The following is a 27547-nucleotide window of genomic DNA, read 5'->3' as shown; positions in this document are numbered from 1 at the left end:
TAACAAGCATTTTGTTTACATGGTCAATGACATTATCATTTTCTTGCATACGACACAAATTATATTATTCTAATAGTAATTGTATGTGTGTTTAAGAAGTAGTGTCATATTTCTTAGAAATTGCTTCAAACATTTATTTAGTTGTAGGGTAATCTTCAAATACCCTAATAAGGTCATCGTCCATATATATTAGCATGATGGTTCTGGCCAACATGTGGTCCCTTTTATAATTTTATGAAAGCAGCTTTGACCTCTTCAGTAGCTTCATCACCAGGGTCCCTCATTTCAGTAGTGAGGAAATTTTTTATACCCTCTAAAGTTAAAACAAGAGGGATCCTCCTCTTCCAAATTTGAAAATTGGTGCCATTAAGTTTGCCAATTTTGGCTAGTTCAGTGGCACAAACCATACTTGTCATTTTTCTGTGTTTGGTTATTTTAAAATAGAAAAGCATGATAAGAATAAATGCAACATTCAACAAGTAGATAAATAAAAGAACATTTGTCATAAGCTCATGAAATATAGCCTTTATAATTAGAAATTTCATTAAGAGCTACCAAATTATTTCATGTAAGTACCAAAGAAAAATACATATGACAATCAATTGCTTGATTTTCAAAGAGAATGAGCTAATTTGCACTTTCTAAACCCTTTTGTGTAATTTTAGAAAAAATTAAAAAAGAGATTTGCAATAAAAAATGTATTATTCGAAGATAAAAAAAAAAGAGTTTAAAAAATGAACTTTTCTGTAAAAAATAAAAAAACTAACCCTATTTTGGATAATATTTTCTGAGTTCAAGTCCCTTTATGGGATTATCAAAAAAATTGAGGACCTCTGTTGTAATTTTAGGATATAGATGTAAAATATAGCAAAGTTCAAAGGCAATATAGTAATTTAATAATAGCAGGATATAATGTAAAAGGTAAGGGCAAAAAATGTAAATCACATATGTAGGGGCATTACTATAATTACAGAAAAAGGCCAAGGATTTAAAAGTAATACAATTATTCAGAGACTTGACCAGAATTATCGAAAAAACCAGGGATAAAGAAGTAATTTACTCGTGCAAGGTTTTAACCAAAATTATTGAAAAAGACCAGGAGCATGAATGTACTTTTACCTGTAAGAGCATATAAAAGCCTACGATTCTCGAAAAAATCAGAAGCTTCTGGATGAAGCTTCTGCCATTTTCTTTTTTTTTAGTTGGCAAAAACATCGATCTACGTCGGTCGTTCATCAAAAAAAAGAAGAAAAAAAATGACGAGGGGTTGTGCAGACATCATTCGTCAGTCATTCACCGAAAAAAGGGACAGTCCGTGTGTGTATCCAGTTTGGTCATCGAAAAAAACAAAAAAATGGTGATGAAGAAAAGAAAAAAAATGATAATTTGCCCCCTTTTATTTTGTTTTGTTTGTTTTATATTAGAGTTGCCAAATACCGAATGTCGTCGATCTTCCCCTTTTTGCGATAACCATCCGGTTTGATCACTTTGCTGGATGGGTCGCCAGAAAAAAGAAGTAAAAGATGTGTTAATAAACTGGCGACTATAAAGAAGAAGAAAAAATTAATCCTTTTTGTGTTTTTTTTTCAAGGTCGCCCAATGTAGGCGACCTTCTGGAATAGATATCCCGGTGAAGAGGGGTTGCCTATTATTGGCGATCCTCTAAAAAAAATGCTTGAGCCAGAAAAAAATGTTTAATTTTTTTTTTCTGAGGTGGCCCGATGTCGACGACCTCTTCTGTGCCCCCCCCCCCCCTTTAATAATAATCCCTGAATAGAAAGGGGTTTCGCCGGTTACTGGCGACCCTTTGAGAAAAAAAATGTAATACTCCCCTTTCTTTTGTTAAGGTCGCCTGCAACAAGCAATCAACCATAAAGAAAAAAAATGGAAGCCCCTTTTTTTTTACTATCACTAGCAGACCTGAGACCGGGTCTGTTTTGCTTGTTATTTCCAAACAGAAGCAGGGGTTACCGAAATCCAACGACCGCTTTTGATGAGCCTTATAAACATAAATGACTGACCTTTTTGCTAATTTTTGGTGTTTGCTTGAACTGTGAACGAGGGTTGATGGCCCCGAGCGGTGACCAACAAACTTGAGTTGCAACAGATGACCTGTGGAGGAGTCTCTGCACGCAGCAAGAACCGTGCTCTGATACCATTGTAGAATTGAACAAGATGGAAGGATTGAGGGAGTTATTTATGAACTTTTTCAGGAGGGTTTTGCTCTCACACGATATGCGTTATTCGATGAGTAAGCCCTCTCTCATTTTAAATAAGAGAGTAGATCGGCTGGAGATTTTACTCCCTCCTGGGTAGCCGATAACCTAGCTGAAGAAAGATATAATTGTTTCATGATTGAGCTTATCCAAAATTAAGCATGCTTCATTTTAAATAAGGCCCTCATCTGGACAGTTTCACTTGTTAGAGAGAGAGTGGGCCCACCTCTCTCTTCAACAGGTGAGACTCTTCGCGAAACATGACCATGAATGTCATGTGTGACCAATAGACTACAAGAAATTTGTAGAGTAGCGACAGATGTAATCCATCGCTAATCTGTCGCTAAACAGCTTAGTGATAGATTAGTGACGGATAACTTTCATTGTAAATTCTTAGTCGCTAATTAGCGATAGAAAATATCTATCGCTACTTTCGTTGCTAATTTACAATGGATTAACGAATGCCATGATTCATCGTGAGGCCATCGCTAATCCGCAGAGATTTGGTTTTGTGATGAATTATAATTTGTTGCTAATTTCGATGTTATTGTAGCAATGGATTTGTGATAGATTACATTCCATCGCAAAGCATCGACCGATTTAGTTTTGCGATGGATAAATATATGTCCCTAATCTGTCGCTAAATTAGAGGCTGATACTAATTAGCGATGGATAATATTCGTCGCTAATCTATCGCAAAAACTAAAAAAAATAAAAAAAAAATTTATTTGAAATATAAATATCGAGAAAATTTTCTCGTAATACAATTTATATATTCTATGTATAAAAAACAAAATACACATAAAAAATACATATACAAAGCAATTGAAATAATTTATTGATCCACTATAATCCTCGCCAAGTTCTAATTATTTACAAGTGAACATTTACAAAGAGTTTCTTTTGAAACAACAAGAATGTACAATAAATTCAACACATGAAACTAGTCATCACCAAGATTCTCAGCATCATCTTCTTCATTGTCTCAATTTTCCTCTTCATCCATGCCTCCATCAGCTCCTCTACACTGATTATCTCCAGCATCCTACAAGAGAAAAGAAAGGTTAGTATTGATAAACAAAATATAATAAAATAAATTATATGCAATGCACCTAATCTTATAAGGCAATCAAAGTAACATGAATGAATTACACATAGACTAGATAGCAATAAAGTGAAGGACATTAACAGAATTCAGATATGTGTTCTAAGGCTGACAGAAAAAAATTCATAGTGATTAATTCAATCATGCAGATATGTGTTCTAAGGTTGTCAAAAAAATATCATAGTGATTCAAGCATGCATATATGTGTTATAAGGTTGTCAAATAAATGCCTTCTGTATCACAATCATGCTTATATGTGTTCTAATGTTGTCAAAAAACTCTCATAGTGATTCAATTATGCATATATGTGTTCTAAAGTTGTCAAAAAACTTTCATAGCGATTCAAGCATGCATATATGTGTTCTAAGGCAGTCAAACAATTTCATAGTGATGAAATCATGCTTATATATGTGTTATAAGGCAGTCAAAAAACTTTAATAGTGATGAAATCATGTTTATATGTGTTCTGATGTTGTGAAAAACTTTCATAGTGATTCAATCGTGCATATATGTGTTATAAGGCAGTTAAAAACTTTCATAGTGATGAAATCGTGCTTATATGTGTTATAATGTTGTCAAAAAACTCTCATAGTGCTTCAAGCATGCATATTTATATTCTAAGGTTGTCAAAAACTTTCATAGTGATGAAATCATTCTTATATGTGTTTTAATGTTGTCAAAAAACTCTCATAGTGCTTCAAGCATGCATATATGTGTTCAAAGGTTGTCAAAAACTTTCATAGTGATTCAATCATGCATATATGTGTTATAAGGCAGTAAAAAAACTTTCATAGTGATGTAATCATGCTTATATGTGTTCTAATATTGTGAAAAAACTTTCATAGTGATTCAATCATGCATATATGTGTTATAAGGCAGTCAAAAACTTTCATAGTGATAAAATCATGCTTATATGATTTTTCTAATCCGAAATCCAACATTTTTAGGTAGTCGAATGCTTGTAGGGTTCTCCATTCAAATCACACAGGAGTTCAAAGAGATTCTATCTTACCTGTCTGCCTCGATGGTTCTAGATTATGACTATTACAACTTTGCTTAGCTCTTCTTTTTGTATTTCATTTTTGTATCAATGTAATGTTTTCATTCTTCCTATTTCTTAATAAATCATCTTTCTACCAAAAAAAAGAAGAAGAGCTTGAACTTGATGTTGAAGATGAAGATGAGGTAGCCATGGGTGTTGCTTATGCAAGCTCTGATACCATATGAAAGAAATATGATTTTTCTAATCCGAAATCCACCATTTTTAGGTAGTCGATTGATTGTAGGGTTCTCCATTCAAATCGCACAGGAGTTCAAAGAGATTCTATCTTACTTGTCTGCCTCGATGGTTCTAGATTGTGACTATTACAGCTTTGCTTAGCTCTTCTTTTTGTATTTCATTTTTGTATCAATGTAATGTTTTCATTCTTCCTATTTCTTAATAATTCATCTTTCTACCAAAAAAAAGAAGAAGAGGAGCTTGAACTTGATGTTGAAGATGAAGATGAAGATGACGATGAAGATGAGGTAGCCATGGGTGCTGCTTATGCAAGCTTCGATACCATATGAAAGAAAGACAAGCCACATAAAACATAAATCTTAACGTGGTTCGGTCTAAGAACAAGACCTATGTCCATGGATGATCTCTCCTCTATCTTTCCAATTCAATTTGAGAAAGAGGCTCAACTACTCTTCATATTAAATATTACATGTGGGGGAAGAGGTCTCTTGAACAGGAGTACTACACAATTTTCGTAGACCTCTTTCTATATTTCAGATTTTTTTTTATAGTCAAACTGGGGTTAGGCAGACCGTACCAGTTCATTAATCTTGCATAAGTGTGATGTTTACAAAAATTCACCCTTCTATTGCAGGATGTTAATCTTGGGGATGATAAAAAAAAGTGATATACAATAGTTATAGCTTCTAGATTTGGGACTCTTACTAAACCACGTTTGGACCTCCTTAGATCAGACTTGATTGGTGTGCAAGTCTTTCCTTGTAGGATACACATTACATTAGAAGAGTGAGATACATTGGTATACTTACTTTCCTTGAGCTACTTAATTTCCTTGAATGACCAGATTCTTTATGCTTTGACCCAGAAAATTTGGTTCATATCGTTCAAATTCTAGAGGGTACAAGTTTGAGGATACAGAAGTTCATCACATGAATTCCCATTTCATATGTTCATGATCGTATGAAACTTGATCAAGTTCTGGGGCTACAGTGTCTCTGGTATTGTTAGACTTGTCGGTGTTCTGTGTTCATGAATTTTGTCATGTTTGCAGACGAGACACCTTTTTTTTACTCAGGGAAACCGCCCCAGGTGCAGAGACCTAGCCGCGCTGGCTGCAGAGGAATCACTTGAGATCATGAACTTTGTGACATTGTCTCCTAAAGTCTAAATGCACTATTTAGTGTTTGATTGGAATGTTGATCGTGTTTGGTCAAATACTTCGAAGCCATATATCGCTATTACTTGACCATTCACCACAATTGAACTGAGCCATCATGGTGAATGTGTATACCCCTTGTCAGGCTCCTCAAGTTTTTACTTAAGTCTGTGGTCCTCTATGATCAGTAAAAATGTAGAGTTCATGAACTTGGTCAAGTTTCATATGATGCCAAAAGTACCTTCAGGGTCAGTTGACCGTTTAGCAACCCTAGACTGGTAGCCTAGCCAGGATACTGGTTAAGTTGAGTTAAATTACATTTGCAATTTGCCTTTGCCTATCCTACAAACTAGTTCAGAAGAAATTGATTCAGAAGATGACAGATTTCCCTGCAGCTCAAATCATCATCACATCATTGCAAGCCTCGTCCCACCAACATAGGACTTTCCATAGCAAAGGAGAAACTTTGGCTGTGATAACCAAGAAGGGATATAAAGGCCATTCATTAATATAATTGGAACATGTCAATCAATTCATGTATTTTCAATATATATATATATATATATATATATATATATATATATATATATATATATATATATATATATATATATATATTCGCTGTTATTTCTCAGAAAAGCTGACATAATTTTCCTCTACAGCTGGAACGACAAGAATTGCACGTGAATGCAATTCCACATCTGAGATTGCTGAGAGAGAGATTTGTCACTTGCACAGTCCATAGCAGTAACAAAAAAAAAGAGAAAAACCGTATAACATTGCAAGTAAAAATACCTCATTGGTTCTGGTTGATGTTTCATCACAAACATAAGAAAACAGGAGAAAAAGAGGAGAAACCAAGAAGAAAAATAAAAGGCTGGCTTTCTATCTCTTCATTTTGATGGAAACACAAGCTGGTGAAGAACATATAGGAAGCTAACATGGCTCTCTCTCCATCTTCCTTTCCTCATTCAAGGAGTCAAAGAAGCTTGCCAGGGACTTCATGGCCATCACCTGGCCTTGGAGGGCCATTATATAATCTGCAGTCTCCTCAAAGAGCCTCTCCAACCCCACGGCTTCTCCTCCAGGGACCAATCTCTTCAACGCCTTCACTCTCCTCTCAACACTATCTTTTCCTGCACTCTCCCTCCCTCTCAACACATACCCATTTCTCCTCTTTATAGTAGCCATGAATTTCCTCCTTAGTGGCCAAGGACTTTTCTTCTTCTTCTTCTTCTGAAGCTTGAGTCTAAGGGCCTTGGACCATTGGTGCCCATTTGAGGACTGTGCAAGACCCATCTCAGCTGCCATCTTAATCATATTCCCTCTCTGTACTACACTGGTATTGCTTCTGCCTTGGGTTTCTCCCATTGCAGGCAGGAGATATTGAAGGTATGCGATTGTGTTTCTTGCAGAGATGGCTCCTCTTGCATCCATATGAGAGAAAAAGGGGTGATGGTGAGAATGGGGTAGTGGGCTTGCTGAGAGAGAGAGAGTTTGCTTAAATCATTGTGGGGTAATAGCGAGGGATGTGGGTAATTCCTGAAATGTAATGCCAACCAGGCAGGGGAGGGCCACTTGGTTCTTTTTGGCTTCCCAGACTTTTCCATTTTTTTTATCATTTTTATGAGTGACCCTATCTTCATAGTCCCCTGCCATCAGATCCTCTGTATCAGGCTATTATGGGGACCTGGCTTGGCTCAGCTAGGCTCAGAGCCAAGCTTAGTTCTGTTCAATTTTGGCAGTCCATGTAACACTACTTTACGTTGTGTAGGCCCTTTTTCCTTGTATATCTGGATATCAACGAGAGATATCTTCGGGTGTTGCATCGTGTGAAAGGTGACAAGTTTCATCTTCATCTTCAAGGCTTATCCCAATTACACAAAGAAATGAAATTTTCTTAAGACTCATTTTAATAGGGGTATTTATATTTTTTCGTAAATCTTGCGATATTTTAAAACTCTCACAAGAAATTGCCGTTTTAAACTTTCAGACTATTTCTCATGATATTATCACAAGATTTTCATAAATCTCGGGATATTTGTCACCGAGGTCATAACTAGAATGCTATGTGGCATGTCCACACTGACCAAGTTCATGAACTTCAGTGCCACTAATAAAAAGTAGATAGCCAATGAACTTGAACTTCATTATTCTTCAAATGCAAGCCAAGGATAGCCCTGACTACAAACTTAAACTTGTATAAACCCCAACCAAGCCACAGTAACCAACTAACCATATATGCGCATCCAGACCAAGCTAAGGAACTAAGTCATACATACCTAGCTAACTAGAGTCAACTATACAGTATATGCCCAACACCAAATAAGGTTACTGACCAACCCTCTCGTCATCAAGCCGAGTCAAACTAAGCCAAGCCAAATTAAAGAGTTGGGGCATCACCATCTCACCCAACGGAACGCACATGCTGTCACATGATCACTTAAATCTTAACTTCCCATGTGACCGTGCGGCCAACCCCGGACCTACCCTACCCCTACGTGGTGCTATTATAGAGACCCACTTGTACTAGGGGACCCATGTGGCTCAAGCCTACGCGTAGATCTCTTGCCGTAGCCTAAGCCCTGGACAGTGCTCATGAGTGGCTTGTGTGTGAGTGGGTAGGTCCGTCTCAGCAGGCTGAGCTGGATCGATCCCCGTCCCATTCAAGTGATCTTCTTCCGACCTTGTACGCATATGCGGATCCATGTAAACAGGAGTCCTGGATTCTCAAGTTAGGCAAGTTTAGGCATATATATATATAATTTATTCATTTATTTATTTATTTAGAGAGAGTGTGTTGGATTATATATCTCATGTTTTAGTATATATTCCCCCACAAACTGTCCATGAATTGAACAGATGGTCAACAATACACAATACCTATATGACGTGCTTTGGGTCATATCATTGCCATGCATAAGAAGGATTCAAAAATCAACAGTTCATTCACGGGGCCTCACTGCTGCAAAACATATGTTCATGACCTTCGTGTAGGGGTATCAACAGGTCGGATCTGGTTCAAACCCAGGTGAGTCTGAACCCGAATTTGTTTTGAGGTGCGGGTATCGGGTCTGGACCTGGCACTCGCTGCTAGGGAGGGAGTCTCAATTGATCTTATGGGGTCTGCTATAAGCAAAACAATATGTGGACCCTATAAGAATTACATGAACCAGACCCGGTTCATACCCAATAAAATAACTTTTTATCTTTTTATATTAAAATTTCACGAATCATACACGGCTTCATGTACTAATAATCAGATCTTTTGGGTCCAACCCGATTTATAATCAGACCTTTTTATCACCAAACCCTGACCCTATAGCGTACATGTGTGTGTGTGTGTGAGCGCACGTGTACAAATTGGAAGGTAGGCACCAGTTTTGGTGTCTCTACATGCACTAATCTTGAACTGTCCAATCAAACCATTGCATGGTCAAATGTACTATGTACCATAAACTCCACTTGATCTTAGAAACGCATTTGAAAATTTGTGCAAAACTTATAAGAAACTCATGGAAAACGCGTTTCTTACTGAATTAAAACCTGTTTCCCATTACATGGTAAACCTATTTACTTTACATGAGAAATACATTTCTGTTGTTTGGGAAACATGTTTCTCTTACGTTTCCCATTTGTTTTCCGTAAATAAAAAATCTTTGTCCTCTATAAAAAGTTGAGGCACGTACATTACTTAAAACTTGTAATGTGCTTTTGTTAAAAAAAATATAATATGCTGGACGAAACAGGAAATTCTCATAATTAATAATCAGCACATTATCTTAACTTTGTTTGTTATTTTTAAGAATATAATATTCTAGATGAAATAGAAAAATCTTTAATTAATAATCGCATTATTATTTTTTACTTTATTGTTTGAATATATTCTACCTAAACCTTGAAGCCTTATAACATTTATTATTTTAAATACTCATTTATTATATCTGTTATTTTGATACGGACTGCCATTGAGAGAGAGAGAGAGAGGAAGAATGTAATGTCAGAGGAGGTCTAGTCGTTGGGTATCGGCGTGTAGTTATCCCCGGTGTAAGAGACACTGCGTGTCTGATGGGTGTCCCGTTGGTCTATCTTTCTCAATATTTTAATATCAAGTAATGTGATGTTGGGGTGCAATTGTGGGGTAGGGGAGCAAGGTCTATGGGTCCAAATAAAATAATGTCAACCATGCATTTGAATTTCTTCAAAGCTTTGGGAATAATAATCATAACGTGCTCACCCACACCAAAAAAGGATTATTTCTAGGTTACGTTTAGTCCATAACCGTTGTTTAATTAAAAGCATAAGTAAGTTTATTACCGTTTTATTTATCTAGGGGCAATATAAAAGAGAGCTATTATTTCATTCTCCACCGGCAGGTTGACTCAGTTGGCGCTTTTCACAAAAAGTCTCTCTCTCTCTCTCTCTCTCTCTCTCAGTTACATTATAGTTGCACGCTGAAAGAGTTCTGTATTTCATGCTTCACAATCCAAATCGTGGCCATGATATAACTTGATCATCATGGTTCAAATGATATACAAATATTCAGTACTTTGAGATGTTCAATATAACAGTATTTTCTACAAACAAAATGATTCATTATAATTGAAAAGATACTTTTACAAATAAAAAATAAATATAGGTAAGAAGAAAAGATATACTCAGTTGGAAGCCAACACGCTTGCACAAAGAGAGAGAGAGAGAGAGAGAGAGAGAGAGAAGCACGGGTACTGATATGGTTGTTTTTGCACAAGCATGCATGCTGGAGAAAATGAAATATGCCAAATATAATGCAAAATTATAGGCTCTCCAGAGAGTTCACCGATATGATGTGGGGTGATCGTCACTTCAACATACAACAATAGAGCCAGACTGAACTTGTAATATCTGCCTAAGAAGCCTCAACCATCCAAATAGATATGCAAATCCAAGATCAGAACTTAATGGAGGGATTTATACACCTTCAAACTTGTCATAAATAAGGCACGTTTCTTTACATGATCAACTGAGGTAAGAGAGTCAAAATACTTCCTTTATCATTCAATTTTAAACTAAACTGAGCTACAGTTTACTCATTTAGTATCTGAAAGAGAACACTACACACATGCAGCTGCATTTCCCAGGGATCAAATTAAATATATAGCATTTTGTAATGCATTTTCCATAAACAATGAGCTTGAACAAACAAATGCAGTAATAGCAAATTACAACACTATTCACAATGCTCGAGGAAAGTAGCATTGCTGAATACAGGGGAAAAATGATAATCTTAGTACAGTACATCCACCCTTCTGTCTGAAGCACTGATGGGTGATCCTCAAATACAGCAGCATTGTGCAAATACATCATAATCTACCTTGATTTCAATTCTCAAGGCTTAATCTTGCTTCAATTCAATAAGGTCATCATCTAATCCAACCGCTCAAAAGCATATCTCACCATTCCTGCAAGTGATGCCCTCAGATCATTCTGAGGGAGGCATTGTAGGCTTTGGATAGCAAGATCAGCTTTTTCTTTCGCTAAATCTCGTGCTCTTTCAATTCCCCCACCTTTATGAACCAATTCAATAGCATATTGCAAAGACCCCACTTCTGTGAACTCAGAGTCAATGATTTCTCTGAGCATTGGTTCTTTCTCCAGTGCAAACAGAACAGGAGCAGTGAGATTTCCTTTAGCCAGATCACTCCCTGCTGGCTTGCCAAGCTTCTCTGATGACTGTGTGAAGTCGAGTATATCATCAACAACTTGGAATGACAAACCTAAGTTTTTCCCATAATTGTACATCTCCTCGCATACACTATCACTGACACCACTAAATATAGCTGCAGATTTTGTGCTTGCTGCAGTCAAAGAAGCTGTCTTGTAGTAACTTTTCAGCAAGTAATCTTCCACACTAAGGTCGCAGTCAAAAAGGCTTGAAGCTTGCTTTATTTCACCACTTGCAAAATCTTTGATGACCTGTCACACAGAGTTTCACAAGGATATTAATATATGTAAACTTCATTTTGGCATAAACTTGAAAAATGTGAGAAACTACATACATACTTGACTAATGAGCTTTATAACTTGAATGTTTTCAAGATTTGCAAGGTACCATGATGACTGCGCAAACATGAAATCACCTGCTAGCACTGCAACTCTAGTACCATACAGTTCATGAATTGTCTCTTTTCCTGAAAACATTCACAAGCATTAAACTTCTTTTCTGACATGAACACATTGTGAGCAGATAACTTGATCAAGTTGAGAGCTTAATTACTTATAGTTTGTTAGAAAGCTACACTCATTTGTTGGTTATGGACACCGGATAGTTACTAGGGTACTTCAGGATTTTGTTTTATGAAAATTTGCTGTACTATTTTGTCAAGCTAGTTTGCTCATCAATGTGCCATGACATGCCTACTTGAATATTCAACACAACAGTCATATAAGATATTACCCTCATCATCACAGCCCCTTGAGTATGGTTGATAGTACACATAGACAAGACTAAGGTTGGGCATCAGGCTGGACTACCCACCGTCCATCCAGGCCCAGCCTGTCTTGGCCAGGCATGGACCAGTTCTTTGATCCTTGGCTTGGCCTGTTGATGGCCCACTGGTCAGTCAAACAGCCTATGGTTTGTAAACACGCAGGCTGGCATGGTCAAAAATAGACAATGCCTGCCAGGCCCATGCTTTTGCCTTTTGTAACAAAGGGTGAGTTCGCGAGCCACCTGGCCCATTTTGGTGGTGCCTTGGCCAAGGTTTTGATCCCATGCCCATCAACAGGCTGATCAGCCTGTCTAAAAACTGGGCTGGGCTAGCTGTTGCCCAGCCCTAACAAGGCATTTGCTAATTCTAAAATAAGCAAGCAAATTCGAATCAAATGCATGGGCATCTAGTACAGAAAGTTTGAGGCATTAATAAAAGCAGCACACTGATGGAAGCTATTAAATCTAACTTCAGTGTAAAGTCCTTAAATCACATAGGAATAGCCAAAATAGCGGCTTAATGAGACCTTGGAATGTTAAGGACTGGAAAAGCTGTGAAACTTGCACATGCGTGTGAACCTATATGCTTGAATGCACAAAATAAAACAACATTCAGTCTTTTTGTCAGCATAGGTGCATTTTATAAAGGTGAAATTTATTACAATGTAATATGCATGCAATAGACACCTCGGCCATCCACACCATGATATTGTCAAGGTTGTGCCCTGAGTAAGCCCTGAGACTGATCTAGACTCTAGTTAGTTCAAAACCATAAATGGTCCATGTGACTGGAACCACATTTACAGGAACATAGGCACTTGTGTGAAGTTTGTACCACTCTGGGCAAGTGATTTTCCGTCAAAACACCCTCTGGACAAGTGATATTCACCTAATACATCTGCAAAACCTCATAGTTTATTCATAACAAGCATAGTGACAAATATCTCATAAATCTCGTGATACTATCGCGAGAAATTGCCTGAAAGTTTAAAACGGCAATTTCTCGCGAGATTTTCAAAATGTTGGGAGATTTATGAAAAAAACATAAACACCGCGATTCAAACACGATATTTATGTTTTAAACAGCTATTTATCATGAAAAAACCGTGTTTTTATTTTTAAATAATTTTTATTAATATTTTCTTATTAAAAATAAATTTTATATTTTTAAATTTATTTATTTTTGCCGAGATTTTGCCGAAAATGCGAGATTTATGAAAATTTTTCAATTTCTCACGAGTTTTTGAAAAACAAGATTTTGCCTATAAAAACGGTTGTCACTATGATAACAAGCTGGTAGAATATTAAAATTGATGAGGACAAAAATTGTAAGAACGCGTATTTTTGGTCCTTAGTCAATTAATGAGATTCATGAAATTTGGCTAAGTCCGGTAGAAAAATCGTTTGAGGCTCGATTTTTATACCAATGTCTTTGAGTCTGGGCTTGACCCAGGTCTTGTCGACAAGGTCGAGGCGAGCCAATCAAAACGTAGTAAAGAGTTTTAAATCCGGCTCTTTAATACAAGCAAAATTCGAGCGAAATTCGAGATAATTTCGAACGAAATTCAGAATTTTATATGCTTGTCGTATGTCATTGGATGCGTCGCAAAATTCTGAGAGCAACGGTACTTTATTTTCCACGTTTCGGACTACGGTTGGCCCAAAATCGCATTTTTTCAAAATAAGAGCAGTTTGGATCTCGGATCCAAATTCGGATCGGACCCATTGGGTTTGACCCAAATTAATATGGATCTGAACTCTTACCCATACCCATATTAATCTGGCTTTGGTTCTATCCGAAATCCATTTGGATTTGTGGAGTTGGATTTGGATCTTGGATCCGGATCCAGATCCATGTTCAACAAAATTATAACTTTAAATTCAGTTAGGGGCTTTAAATTGAAGTTAGTTTCATATAAAAAGTCTTCCTAGTCAATATGACCAATTTTGGAAGCTTTTAAATATTTAAGAATTATAAATTCAAAAAAATAAATTATTTAATTTATTAATTTCAGGATGGAGGTTAAGGAGGATTAGGGTTTAGTTGAGATAAGCCTCTTGCTTAACTATAAAGGAGGCTAAAGACTTCAAAAAATATGAGAAAGTCAAAAAGTCAACAAAGAGGAAGTTTAAAAAAATTAGGAAACCTCCCTTAGAGAGAGTCCCACTTTTGGGAACTCTCTCTAAGAGAGATTGCTGGAGATAGGGGGACGTCACCCCCTCTCTCCCTTCTTTTATTTAAAGAAAAAGAAGGAAGAAAGGAGAGAAAGAGAGAGAGAGAGAGAGGAGCTTTGAAAGCCATTAATCCGTAGCCCAAAGCTTGACCCACCATTGAGTTCGTGTTTTTCATCAAAGGTACGGGTATTTCTTGGTGAACCAGATGAGAAATCGGGTGAAGATGGATTCCATGCATGTTTCTGAAGGAAATCCATGGGGAATAGTGGATTTATGATTCCACTGTTATATATATGTATTTTTCTGGGTTTTTCTATTGTTTTTCAAAATAAATAAATAAATAAAATATATATGTAGGACATCGGATGGCATGTAGATGTTGGCTGACAGACCAGCCGAACCAGGTTCGGCTGGCCTGTCAGGTCGTGCCTCTGGTTGTTGTAGGCCCAGCCGAGTGATCGGCTGGGCATGACTTTAAAAAAAAAAAAAAGGTTTATGCTCAGCATGTAAAATACATATTTTTTTTATGTTTCAGGGCCGGGCTGGCTGTCAGACCACCGAGCCTGGATGCCAGATGAAACCAGCCGAGTGGTCGGCTGGGTGTGGCTGAACAGGCCCAGCCGAGTGATCGGCTGGGTATGTGTCCCTTCAGAAAAAAAAATTATAAATAAAGTTTCTCTTTGTGTTGTGTTGTGTTGTGTTGTTAGGTCTGACAGCATACACGGGCCCGGATCGGGCCTGTGCATATGTTACCAGACCCAACCGACAGGGTCAGCTGGGTATGGGATGAACCAACAACAACAAAAAAATTTGTTTATTATGTATGCTCGGTTGGGCTGGCTGTCAGACCAGTAGAACCTGGCTCAGTTGGCCTGACAGGCCGAGCCTGGTGGACAGTTGAGTCCAGCCGGGTGTCGGCTGGGTATGGGTTTAAAACTATATATATATATATATATATATATATATATATATATATATATATATATATATATATATATATATATATAAGAGTTATTATATGATTTGCCCGTGAACTTTTCTTTTTATTTTTACACTTATGTAAATACATGTTCTGTGGGCTAATATCTTTCGTTTTGTTAATTCAGTTATCTCTGATTTGTTGAAATTTGACAGTCATGTGAATGTGCATGTCTTATATCAGCATACTCAGTTGACCGATGTAAATATCATTTGCATTTCTGAAAGTTTCATTGAAGTGTAAGAATATGACATTGTATTTTTTTTTTTTGAAAAATATGATTGTATAAAACTTCCAAGGGTTTTAAGTTGGGTTTTTATCTTACCAACTGACTATGTTCTTCAACCGTTGTCAGTCATGTACAGTTGCAGCCATAGTGGCTGTCCTGGGCAGTACTGGTTTTCAAAGAAAGAAATATATGTAATGTTATACCTGTTGTTTTTGGGCCGACTGGCTTCAGCCGACCCAGTCAGCTGAGCCCTTGAGCTGTCAACTCCAGCTGACCCCGGTCGGCTGGGCTGATTTGACTAGCCGGCCAATAGGCTGTCCGATTTGGGGCTGACAAACCCGACCAGCTGATCAAGCATACGCAGAAAATGTATACTCTTGTCAGAAGGAAATGCAAATTTAGTACATGCAAAATTTTATCTTAATATGCATTGTTTGCCAGGTTATTGATATTTTTGCAATTAACATGAGCATACACACTTGATGGGAATATGTATTTTCATGTGCACACACACTCCGAGGGGATATGCATTGCCACGGATACATGTATGTTGATGCAAGAGTGCACTTGACATAGATGCATATGAATTAAGAAAATACATGCTTATGAATATTTTTGTTTCGCATACGTGATAAAGGTTCACATATATGAACGTGCATTTGAAACATGAGATTTGTGTCATAAATGGGATATGGTTTTGGTTTTGGCATGTAATGTATTGATGGTCTAAATGAACCATCACAGGCCTGGAGAGCCGTGAGCTTTGGTTTGCTCTTTCTTTATATAACTAAATGCATTGCATAAATCATATTCGTTGTTATTGCACACTACTGGACTGTTCTGGATGTCCTCACGGGCGAGAGTCCCGTGATGGTTCTCGTAGGGGTAGATGCGAGTTTTTTGTTTATTACTTATGCATGATGAACTACAATTTTTAATACTTGGTTTTAAATTAAAAGTTAATAATTAAGAACAGTGTAATATACGTTTTGGGATCTCGCATCGAAAGAATGAGAATCTTAGAGGTCCGGTTTTGAAGAGACTGTGAGGATACAAAAACTCCTTGGGCTTTATTTTGTCCCTTAAAACTCGATATTGAGGTTCCTTCTCATGGTCACGGTTTTAGGAAGAGTCTGTCACTTGACCTGGGGGTGGTGTGTTTGACACAACTGTTGTTTTGGTACCAAGAAAGTGGCACTTGTGGGCCTGTAATGTCCCTTGTGTCCCCAACATTAGATGTGAAGGTCTAATGTTCCGAAGGTGATTCGGTCGAGGGCTAAGTTTGAGACCCAGTAAATAAATTATAACTTGTGTGCTAAGCTAACCTGGAAACCTAACTTGACCTCGGGGATCTTACCCGTTTGGTGTATCCGCGGGCAACGATAATTAAAAAGAGAAACTTAAAGTTATGCATTTAATAGGGCATGCATGTGAAAAAGAAAAACTTAAATGAAAGATAATAAAAGAGTTCATGTGTTGCACATAAATCATGCATTATCCCTGTTATGCATTAGAACATGCAAATTTTAATTGTTCTCTTAGTCATTACATGATGGTGAGTGTATGTTATTTACTTCCTAGTGCATGCTGAAAGTCGTGTTTAGTTAGTTCGTGCTACTTGCTACTGCTTTAATGTTTCTTCATGCTTAGCATATCTAACCTGTTGTATGAATGATTACTTAAATATTGTAAATTGTCATATTTACATTTCCTTTAATTATTTCATTAAAACTTGTCTATACTCTTTATCTCACATGTTTCACTAAGAAGTAGTTGTGCTCAAGATTTCAGTTCTGACACCCTACTTTATTGGTTTTTCGCAGACACATGTGATCAGTGAAGTCGGCTAGCTCCTGGGAGGGCACGAGGGTCACGCTTGATTTTAGACTTCTTCACCTATGGACAAAGTGGTTCTTCTTTTTGTTTCTTTCAGTTCTTTTGTTTCAGTTAGTTGCTACTTTACTTTCAGTTGAGTGTGAGACTGACAGTGATTCATGAATAAAAATGTTTGGTTTGGTTCTTTGTGGATGATAAATGTAAGCTCTTTTATGGTGTTTGGCTATCCAATTGGAATTGGAACTGAGATGACCATGGGTCTCTGAGAAGTTTTCCGCATTCAATTAAAAAAAAAATCTGCATTTTCAAAGGATATGAGTTGGGGTCGTTACAAAAATGGTATCTTTGACAAGGGCTAGAATCAACTTAGCTGTCTGAATTTTGTTTGTCTCTACCTTTAATATACAAGTAAAATTTGGATCATATTGAGACTCAACTGGCCCTGTACATCCTATGTCTAGATATGAAGTTCATAAATCCCATGTCTAGATGTAGAGTTCAATCCACATCCAACACAATCTAGGCACCCAGAATTGAACAGACATCACTTAATTTTTCCTCATCTCCTATAAATACCTAGTTCACCTCCTAGTAATTTCCAAGCAATGCCAAGGATATCATTAATGATCATAACTTCAACAGAGGAGAAGATAATAAAATAAAAAAAGAAGAATAACTACATTAACAGCACTGCACAATCAGATAATTATCACCATATTTGTAATTGTACACTTCCCTAATGATCATATCTTCGACAGAGGAGAAGAAGAGAAAAAAAGGAACATTATCAAACTTGATTTTGCAGCACTGTTTGATCTTTACTTTTCCCATTTGTTATCTCTTCCTTCACACAAATTTTTTACATTCATTCATTTATCATTATAAAATGATATCACCATACCTTCTACATGCATAATTAACTCACCCACCAACTCTTATATAGCAAAGGCACTTTTACAAATATGTGTGTTGAAAGTCTTAATTATTTGCTTCATTTGTAACGAAAAGCTCTTATCTTACCTTGATATCCCAAATCCTACACCTCTTAAATATCCACTTTATAGAAAAAAGATGAGAAAGGGGACAAAAATATAGTCACTTCTAGGCTTAGCCCTATTATGGGCACAAGGATGTCAAAGAACTACACTTTTGCCATTTACTACATCCTTGTGAAGGTCCTTCAGATGCATAATAGTAACATCATCCACTAGTCAACAAAGAGTCTTGGATATGGGATGAAAGCATTATACAACCTCAATTTCTAATTCCTCAACGGGATCAAGGTACTTGTGCTACAAGACAATCTCATCCATACATTTTGGTATGGTGCATGCACGTTACACTTGCATCACCTTACTATGATGACATTCCCTCTGCCTATGCATCTATTTCTGTTTCAACATGAGTTATGTTCTTATTTCTCAACAGAGCTTAATGAGGTTCTATATCAAGACAATCGTAATCAGTCACAAATATTACTAGAATTTCGAATTTCTTGCACTTTTCTTGTGAGAAATTCACAAGCACGGAAAGCCTAATAAAATGATGAGAAATGCAAAATCTAGCTTATTTTACTATATCATGATTTTATCACTACTATCATTATTTTTTAATATTTTCATTTTTTTTTTCATTTTTCTTGTACTTCTAAGTATGACTACGTCTGTACCAAGATATTTCTAATTTTTTCGATAAACAATTTTTTGACTTATTGTATGATTTTGCATTATTGAGAAAATCCTGATAATAGGAGATGTAACTATGATTGCAATCATAATACTGCTTCTACCAGCTCCATGGATGGCACCAGAGTCAAAATGGTTTGCAGTCGAATAAGAACGCATGTGAACATCCAAAGAGGTTTCAATTGCTCCTTTTCCCATTGCATTAACCTAGCAAACTAGCAAATATTCTTCCTAATATTATCTCAGGGGGAATTTGCTTTAGTCACAAGTGGTATAAACAATTACGACTGAGAAAGTTTAAGCTGTGATTGTTGTTCACAAGGTCAATCTTGTACTTTCATAAGATTCAAGGCAAGAACAATCACAGCTGGCAATCACAATCACCACTTCTTGTGATTGTGATTTACAATCACATGATCTTGAGAAAATCCAAGAATCACATTGCAAAGATGCCCTTAGTTTGTAGGAAAAGAAATCATGCCGTAGCACATTGTGTTGTATTGGTGGTATTATCTTGGACACCATTAATTATTCAACATCAGGTGGTGAGCTACAATATCATCATATAGTCATCTCCATGCCTGCATCCACATGATAACTAACAATAGCTCCCATCTGCATCTTAAGAAATCTGATATTGCAGTCTTCTAATGATGGATCATGAAGTAACAAACAATGTGGCAGAAAAACCTAATCTTTGATGATTTAAACAAGCTCTGATATTTTTGTATACCAAGAGCAAAAGAATTTGGTAAAAGCAAGCTTCCCGTTCATGGTTTAAGAGCTTCTCCTTGAAAATACAAAAACATGGCTTTTACATATCCTCTTCTAATCATTCATTGTTTATCCACAAAGGTAAAGGATACATGATTGTTTTTCTTATATACGTGGATGGCATTATTATTACAAAGAACTCAAAGAAGCATATTCAGGAAATAAAGGAAGTGTTTTCTCTACAACAACTACTACGCCTTCATCCCAAAACAATTGGGGTCGGCGATATGAACCAACAAAGAAAATCATTTTGGGTCTTCCACATGAATCCTTCTCCTCCATTCATTTCTATCCAATGCCATGTCCTCGGTGAGGTTCAAAGCATTCATATCCTTTCCTATCACCTCCATCCATGTCTTCCTAAGCCTACCCCGACCTCTTTTAACTAATATATTTTCCCATTTCTCCATCCTTCTAACTGGAGCATCATTAGGCCTTCGTCGAATATGTCCAAACCACCGTAAACGATTCTCTCTCATCTTATTTTCAATGGGATCTAGGTCAGTTGAAATACTTCTTGGGAATTAAAGTTGATAAAAAGAAAGATGGGTTAATCCTAACTCAGTATAAGTATATTGTGGATCTCCTGCGTAAATCAATCATGTGTGATTGCAAACCTTTACTAACCCCTGTTTCAATACATCAACAGTTGAGTGTTAATGATGAGGAACTATATGATGATCCAACTAAATATAGAAGTATTGTGAGAATGTTACAATATCTTACCTTCTCAAGGCCAGATGTTGTGAATGCAGTAAACCAAGTATCTTAATTCATGCATTAGCCAAGAACTACCCAAATAGAGGCAGTGAAACAGATTTTGAGGTATCTAAAGGTACCTTGAGTGATGGATTGATTTATATGAAAAGAAATTATCAAGAAAATCTATTTGTAGTTATGGCCTATTCGTATGCAGATTGGGCAGAAGGAGATCCAGACGAAAGAAGGTCAATTTCAGGTTATAATCTTTCTTATATTGATTTCTTTTTATTTAGTTTCCTTATTGTATATGGAAAGGCATTGTTGTGTAAAGAAAGGACTGTATATTATGTTTTATAAATAGATCACACACACGATCTCCTTATTGGGAATCGGTTCAGCAGCAACCCCTCTTCCTCTTTTCTCTTCCCACTTCTTGAGATAGTTCTGGTCATCCAAAGATATCATATTTATTACAAATAAGACTGAGGATATTTCAGTATGATTTTTTTGAAAAATCTTACACTAATTTCTATTGTCCTTAAAGTATTATATAGGAAAAGTTTATACTTATAATATTATTGTACACATCAAAAGCCTTTTACTGGAAAAAAATAGCAGTTATGATATTAATATTCAAAGAAAAAGACTTTTCAACCTTAATAAATGATGCATCATGAATGGAGTTGGAAAGTTTGGTCAATTGTATATTTAGAAAGACTCATTTGGGTAAAGTAGAATAATAACACGGATTTAACTATAACTACTTTTTTATGTATCAACTTGCATTTAGCTAGAGAAAGAGAAAACAAGTTACCCTTAAGTTATTATTTGATACATAAGACGGCCCAACTAACTATTCACATTATTGTCCAACATCGTATATGCAGCAGATCAAACTGTTTCATGTAATTTTGCAGAGCATTAGGAAAAGGATAGAAAAAGAGTACCTCTTCGTATGCTGCTTTCATCCAATACATCATCATGTATTAAGCTTGCTGTATGAATCATCTCAATGATTTCTGCTAAACGTCGATGTTTCGGTGTAACATCTCTGAATATCAGCACTAACCAATGATTTTATACTGCTGAAAAGCTTTTTTTTTAGCTATTTAAATACTTGAAAGAGAAAAAACAGCTTACCTTAATCCTGCCATTTGGGCTGTGGCTCGTGACACAAGAAACACTAGGGAAGGTCTCATTCTCTTTCCACCAGCACCAAAAATCTGTTCTGCTGCTGACATCAATACGGGGTTGTCGGCACCAACTATCTAACAAAACAACCCATTTGAAACATCTTAAAAGAAAAGCACATATGGAAGGCAGTGTGTTGCTACAGATGAAATTACAAAAGGTGATTCTTTCTAATACTGAAGTTCATTTTGCACAGCCCTTATATTAGTGTTAGAGAAACTGTTCAATCAGATAACAATGAAGCACAGATAATCCAGCTGCAAAAGCTTGAACAATGATAACATTGTGAACATGCTTTCATGAAAATATGATCAGATTAAGCTCATACTCTGCATCAAGGTAAACCATCTGCAGTTGCAAGGTTTACCATGAGTCAGTGATCATAAGACCACTCCATAATGATTAGATATGAAACGAGGTAACATTTATGGGCTGTCTCTCCAAAGAACAGATGTATTTATGACTGCCTACAAAGCGATGACTTTATAAATCTTGATACCACCACATAGAGCATTAATTGTGAGATGATAAATGTATCTAAGTGGGTAAACAAAAGCTCCCATGACAATATATGTAACATTATTAATTAGCTGAGGAGTAGCAATAGCCCTAAACCCTAAAACTAATTGCAGATTTTATCTGAAACACAGAATATTATCTGATACACGAAGAATGAGGTCCAAAACTTTAAAAAACACCTAAGAAAGATCAGATTGTATAAGGTTCAAAGCCACTACCCTTTTATTGAGCTACACTTGTAATGGTTCTTGACTCTTGAATTGTACAAATATAGAAAGCCTCATCTGATAGATATGAATCTCTCAAATAGATAATCTTATCTATGTGAGACACCTATATGGTGATTTTTGTTCGTTCGATAAGCAGAAAAGAGCCATGGAATCATGGTTTTGACTTTCTTGGTCAAGCATATGTAGCTTAGTAATTATCACTCCATATCATTTCTTTCTCATCATCAGCCAAGCATTAGGATCCACTGGATTGGAGTAACCATTATGTCCTTTAGTGTCATTTACATATTGACTTGTACAACTGATCCGTTTTATGTTTTCATTTTGCAAATAAATGCATATTTCCATCAGTTGAACAACAGTCTACGCCTATCACTAATTAAAATTATTTCAGTATAAATCCTAAAAGTCACCATAGAAGATGACATAATTCTGTTGCAAACACGCACATTTTCAGCAACTCATGAGATATTTCCACTATAAACAAATAGGAGGAAAAAATTAAGTCATACAAGCATTCAAATGTCATTGCAATCAAGATTTCATAGTACTCATCAAACTGAACGACACCAGATATGGACAACTGTTAGGCTGCCTATGAAATCCTAGGATGGCTGACCAAATAATCCAATCAGAAAAATATGACAAGCTCAGGTTCCATATAGAATATTTCACATTTTTTTCTTCTGAGGGTGAAATTGAGCTTTACCAATCCCTCAGATAAGGCTACCTCGCATAAAATATCATAACTATCTGCCTTAATGATATATCATATACACAGAAAACAAATATGATTGTCCACACCATGATTTGTTAACCAAATCAACAAAGCCATGCTGCCTCGAGTAGCTCAGTAAGCATTTGGTTGAAGCAACACTGGCTTACAAAAAGCTCTGCCCCCTCTTTACAAAAAGCTCTACCTGCAAAAGAAAATTCCTGCCATCCTCTTTACCAAAAGGTCTGCATTCTCCTTCAACCAATTGTCACAATAAAAGCCTTTAAACCACTGAATCTATACTGTGTATATTCTAGAGGCTTCCAGTGGACCAATATAGGTCAGTGGACCATCTATACAAATATCTATAGGAAGGACTCTCCCCTTACACACTTAAAGACGTTACCAAAATCACCACCCAGCCCTGCCACCATCCAACAGCTAAATCCTCTAATGCCAACTTTTATAAAGAACGGTTGGCTGTATGCTTTGAATGTTGACAACCACAATCAATCCTTCCAGCTTACCTTGAAACTGCCCAGCATAAGGGTGTTTCCGGAAGGACAGATTTCCTAGCACTTTGCACAATTATCAATAGATCTGTTCACAGTCATGCTGTAGTGGCCTGCCATCCCATCCCATGTTTGTAGAGTAATTTGATCAGGCTACATGGACTTCTTGTTGCAAATAACAAACATATCCAGCTATAAATAAACCAGGTACTGAGAAATCTTAATCCTATACTGCAGATCATAAGATGGGATGATTTCTAGGCAACTAAAATACATGGTTAAGCATCAACAGAAGTAACCATTTCGAATTCTAATTTCATGTTGTTCAATCCACTTGAGCGGAAAGCTAAACTTGATTAAAAATGGACCATGGAAAAGAAAAAGGATCAGCCAACATAACCCACAGCTGCTGCAGTTCTTTCAAACAAGTGTGTAAAGGGTATATTAGTTTGTCTTCACTATGAGAGAGGGCAATCAAGCAAGACAAATAAAAAAAGACCAGCATAAATCAGTGCCATCAGCAGAGAGTTTTCCACTAGTTGAAGTGAACTTTTTGAAGCAGTATACACGATTGGATATTATCGCAACAGAGAAAAAATGAGGCAACCTGTTCTTATACTGGTAAAATCCTGAAAAACTGAAGAAAATTTCCAGCAAATCAAAATATAGTAAGAACCAGGAATCAGATAGAACTATATTTTACATAGAACTGATTCACAAAATAAAAATCATGGGCAAGTAACACTATGTATAATAAAAAAGCAGCTACATAGCTAGTGATGGAAGCATGTAACGTTTAGAGTATAAACTGCAGATAAGATTGAAAAGTGAAACCGGTAAATGTAATATTGTAGAACTCCAAACTGAAGGCTCATCAGTATGTGTGGTCACTTACTGACAGAAGATTTTCGTTTAAGATGCGGAGGTCATCGGCAACGGCAGATAGCAAAGAAGAAACTGATACACCCTTGTCAAAGTTAACATTAGCATCAAATGACGAAGCTACGTCTTCCACATCAACTGCCGATTTGAATCCATCAAAGAATCAAAACAAAAGAAGAAATATTAAAATTTCGACAATTACATGACAGACGCAGGAAATTCAGAATTACCCACAAATTTGTACCATTTATCATAACATCCGGCCTCTGAACTGAAGACACTCCACAATGGAAACTCTTCCTCTGTCGAAACAATCGCTCGCCTTGCCGTGGAAGCTTCCGATGAGGAAACCCAACATTCGAAATCCTGCATCTGCTAGAAGGACACCCATCCAACCCACCCCAGCTAAAATCAACAGATGGGTATGTCAAAGACATCTCTTTCCGAGACCCCTAAACGGGAAAACCCCCAAAAACTAACTTCACCCACCAAGCCAATACAGCCTTTCAACAAGAACCCATCATCCCAAAAATGATAAATTTCTCATCCAACAGTCTCCACCCAACAACTAGCTCAAAGAGAACCTGCTGAAAACAAGATTTATGCAACTTTTTTCAAAGAAAGAACAAACAAAAAAGAGTCCATTAAACTCAGTTCCGTGCAGCTAACACCAAATTTATTGCCATGAGTGATCAGTATTGCGTCTCGTCCAAGAAACCGTTGGTAACAAGAAGAGTACCGTGTTGGGTGTCAAACTTTTGATCACTAAACTCGCAGAAACCACGTAATTGTTGCCTTAGTCTCCAAATGATATTTGGTTCTTGATCATTTGTCCTCTTTGAGAGAGAGAGAGAGAGCACTTAGCAAGAACTGAACTCTCTGAGGGCCATAAAAAAAAAGACATGGGTGTGATTCATGGAGACCATGGCTTCTGATGGCTCGGATTCGGCCACGTGGCTAGATTTGTGCAGCAGTTTGTTGGATTAATCAGCATCATTCATGTTATCAACCGGAATATCCTATTATGAGATTTTTCTCTTTGTAGTTTTTATTTTTTCAGAATTTGTAACAAAGTTGGAAAAAATAATAAACCAGTTTTTTTTTTTATATTTACACGAGAAAACCGTTCCTAAAAACATAGGCCTAGCCAAGCTGGCTCTACCAGCCCTACTACGGTCACTAGGCCCTGTTTGGAAACCAGGAGCTGGGATAGGACTTAATGCATTTGGCCAAAACTTGATTCAACCACCTTGCGGTGGTAGTTTGGAAAATGGTAGCCGGGATTGGTGTCTATGCATTTGGGATGGGAAGTGAGGTCCTCTCACCTTTGTATTTACACTAAAGAATGAAATCCAAGAGGCGGTAGCGGGCAAATCCAGGATTTGACAGTTCTTGCTTCCTCAAACGGCACTTTCTATCCCAGCTACTGGTTTCCAAACATGGCCTTAGGACAACAGTGCGCAAATCCAAATGTAATCAAAATCTGTTGTAAAGGGTGCCTCACCAGTTCAATTGAAAATAAGTTTTTTTTTTATATTTACACAAAAAAAAATTACCCCCAAAATTAGAAACCTAGTTGCACTGGTTTTGTCTGCTGTAATTACGGTTGTTGTCTTAGCAGTGTAAAACTATATGGGCTCACCTCTTGTCTCCAGGAATCATCATACTTTGGCTAGCACAAGGGGTGAAGCCCATGGGATTTGAACCTAGACCACCTGCCAAGCAGCCTTGGTCCCATCCCACTACGCCGAACCACTTTGGGGCAATTGAAAATAAGCTTGAATTTTTTTTAATTGTTTGTGATAATTATGATACGTGTTTGTTATTACATTTTTTATTAAGCATTGAATGCCTATTTTAGAACTTGATTGAATCTTATAAGCCATCATATAGTTCATTTCTATATTTTCCTTGTTTTGGATAGTTTTTGTGAAAGTTTTTTTTTATTTTATTTTATAGTTTTCTGAATATTTTTGAAAAAAAAACACTTTTTTTTAATAAATTGATTCAAATGATTCCATTCAAGCCATCTTGATAAATCACTTTTGGAAAATGTTTCAGTTAAGATACCAATTCTGACCATTGATTTAATACCTCTTTGAGATCCATAAAGAGAATGATAAAGTGTTTTTAATCTTATCTTTATTTTGCATTGCAAGTAGGGCTGGTAAACGAGCCCAACGGACCGAACATGGCATGTTTGAGCTAGGCTCGATTACCATTAGATTGTGTGTGACTCGGCTCCTGCTTGTGTTTAGCTGAGTCGAGCTGGGCTAATCTTTGAATAAGACATGCTCAACACCAGTTGGCTTATGTAAAAATAATTTATGTTATTTATACATAGAATATATGTATTTTTTATATATTATGCCTAACATATATAGTTATATTAGCATTAATAATTCATATTATGGGTGTTATACGAACCAATCACGGACAAGTTTGTGACGAGCCGACCAGAGCCAAGTCACCAGTTGCTCAGTTGGTTTACTGGCCCTAATTGCAAGTTTAAGAGCAGCTCAATCAAGTTTTCTTGTTTCTTAGCTTAGTTAACAATCAAAGCATTGTATATTAACCGCAATACTCTTAACTTGCTACTTGAAAGCGGATCAGGTCCAAGGCTCCTTCATGGTATTGGATATCATTTATATTAATGATGAATGACACCCAAAACCTTGAAGGTGAATGCCTTTTTTATGGATGGGCCCCCACATGTTTCCTGTGATATTATTGTTCACACTTGAGTTGAACAGCATCTTTGGCTGTAAAATGAATGGCTAGGATTCTTTGGTGCAGGAATGGTTGGGTAAGCATCCACTTACCTTTCATATTTGATGATGGATGGTATCTGGTTCTATTTAGGGCCAGTTTGCATGTCACGGAAAAGGAAAATTTTCTAAGGAAATGCAAGGAAGCCCGTACCATTTTCGCG

At 36.7% G+C, this 27547-nt stretch overlaps 1 protein-coding gene across 1 annotated transcript; it reads right to left on the bottom strand.

Annotated features, from left to right (window-relative positions):
• Window positions 1–10845: 10845 nt before the first annotated feature.
• LOC149833987 (solanesyl-diphosphate synthase 2, chloroplastic-like) lies at window positions 10846–25496 on the bottom strand. Its single transcript, XM_090011153.1, has 6 exons — window positions 24860–25496; window positions 24629–24753; window positions 21707–21834; window positions 21514–21617; window positions 11760–11887; window positions 10846–11672 (listed from the first exon to the last, which is right to left on the bottom strand). The coding sequence occupies exons 1-6, from the start codon at window positions 25050–25052 to the stop codon at window positions 11124–11126; spliced, it is 1227 nt and encodes a 408-aa protein (XP_089867279.1). The 5' UTR covers window positions 25053–25496; the 3' UTR covers window positions 10846–11123.
• Window positions 25497–27547: the final 2051 nt, after the last annotated feature.

The sequence above is a fragment of the Nuphar pumila genome, chromosome 6 (assembly GCF_984573655.1).
Source record: "Nuphar pumila chromosome 6, dmNupPumi1.hap1.1, whole genome shotgun sequence".
Classification (NCBI taxonomy): domain Eukaryota; kingdom Viridiplantae; phylum Streptophyta; class Magnoliopsida; order Nymphaeales; family Nymphaeaceae; genus Nuphar; species Nuphar pumila.
Note: the sequence above shows the minus strand (reverse complement) of the source record. Positions and strands in the feature narration are given on the sequence as shown.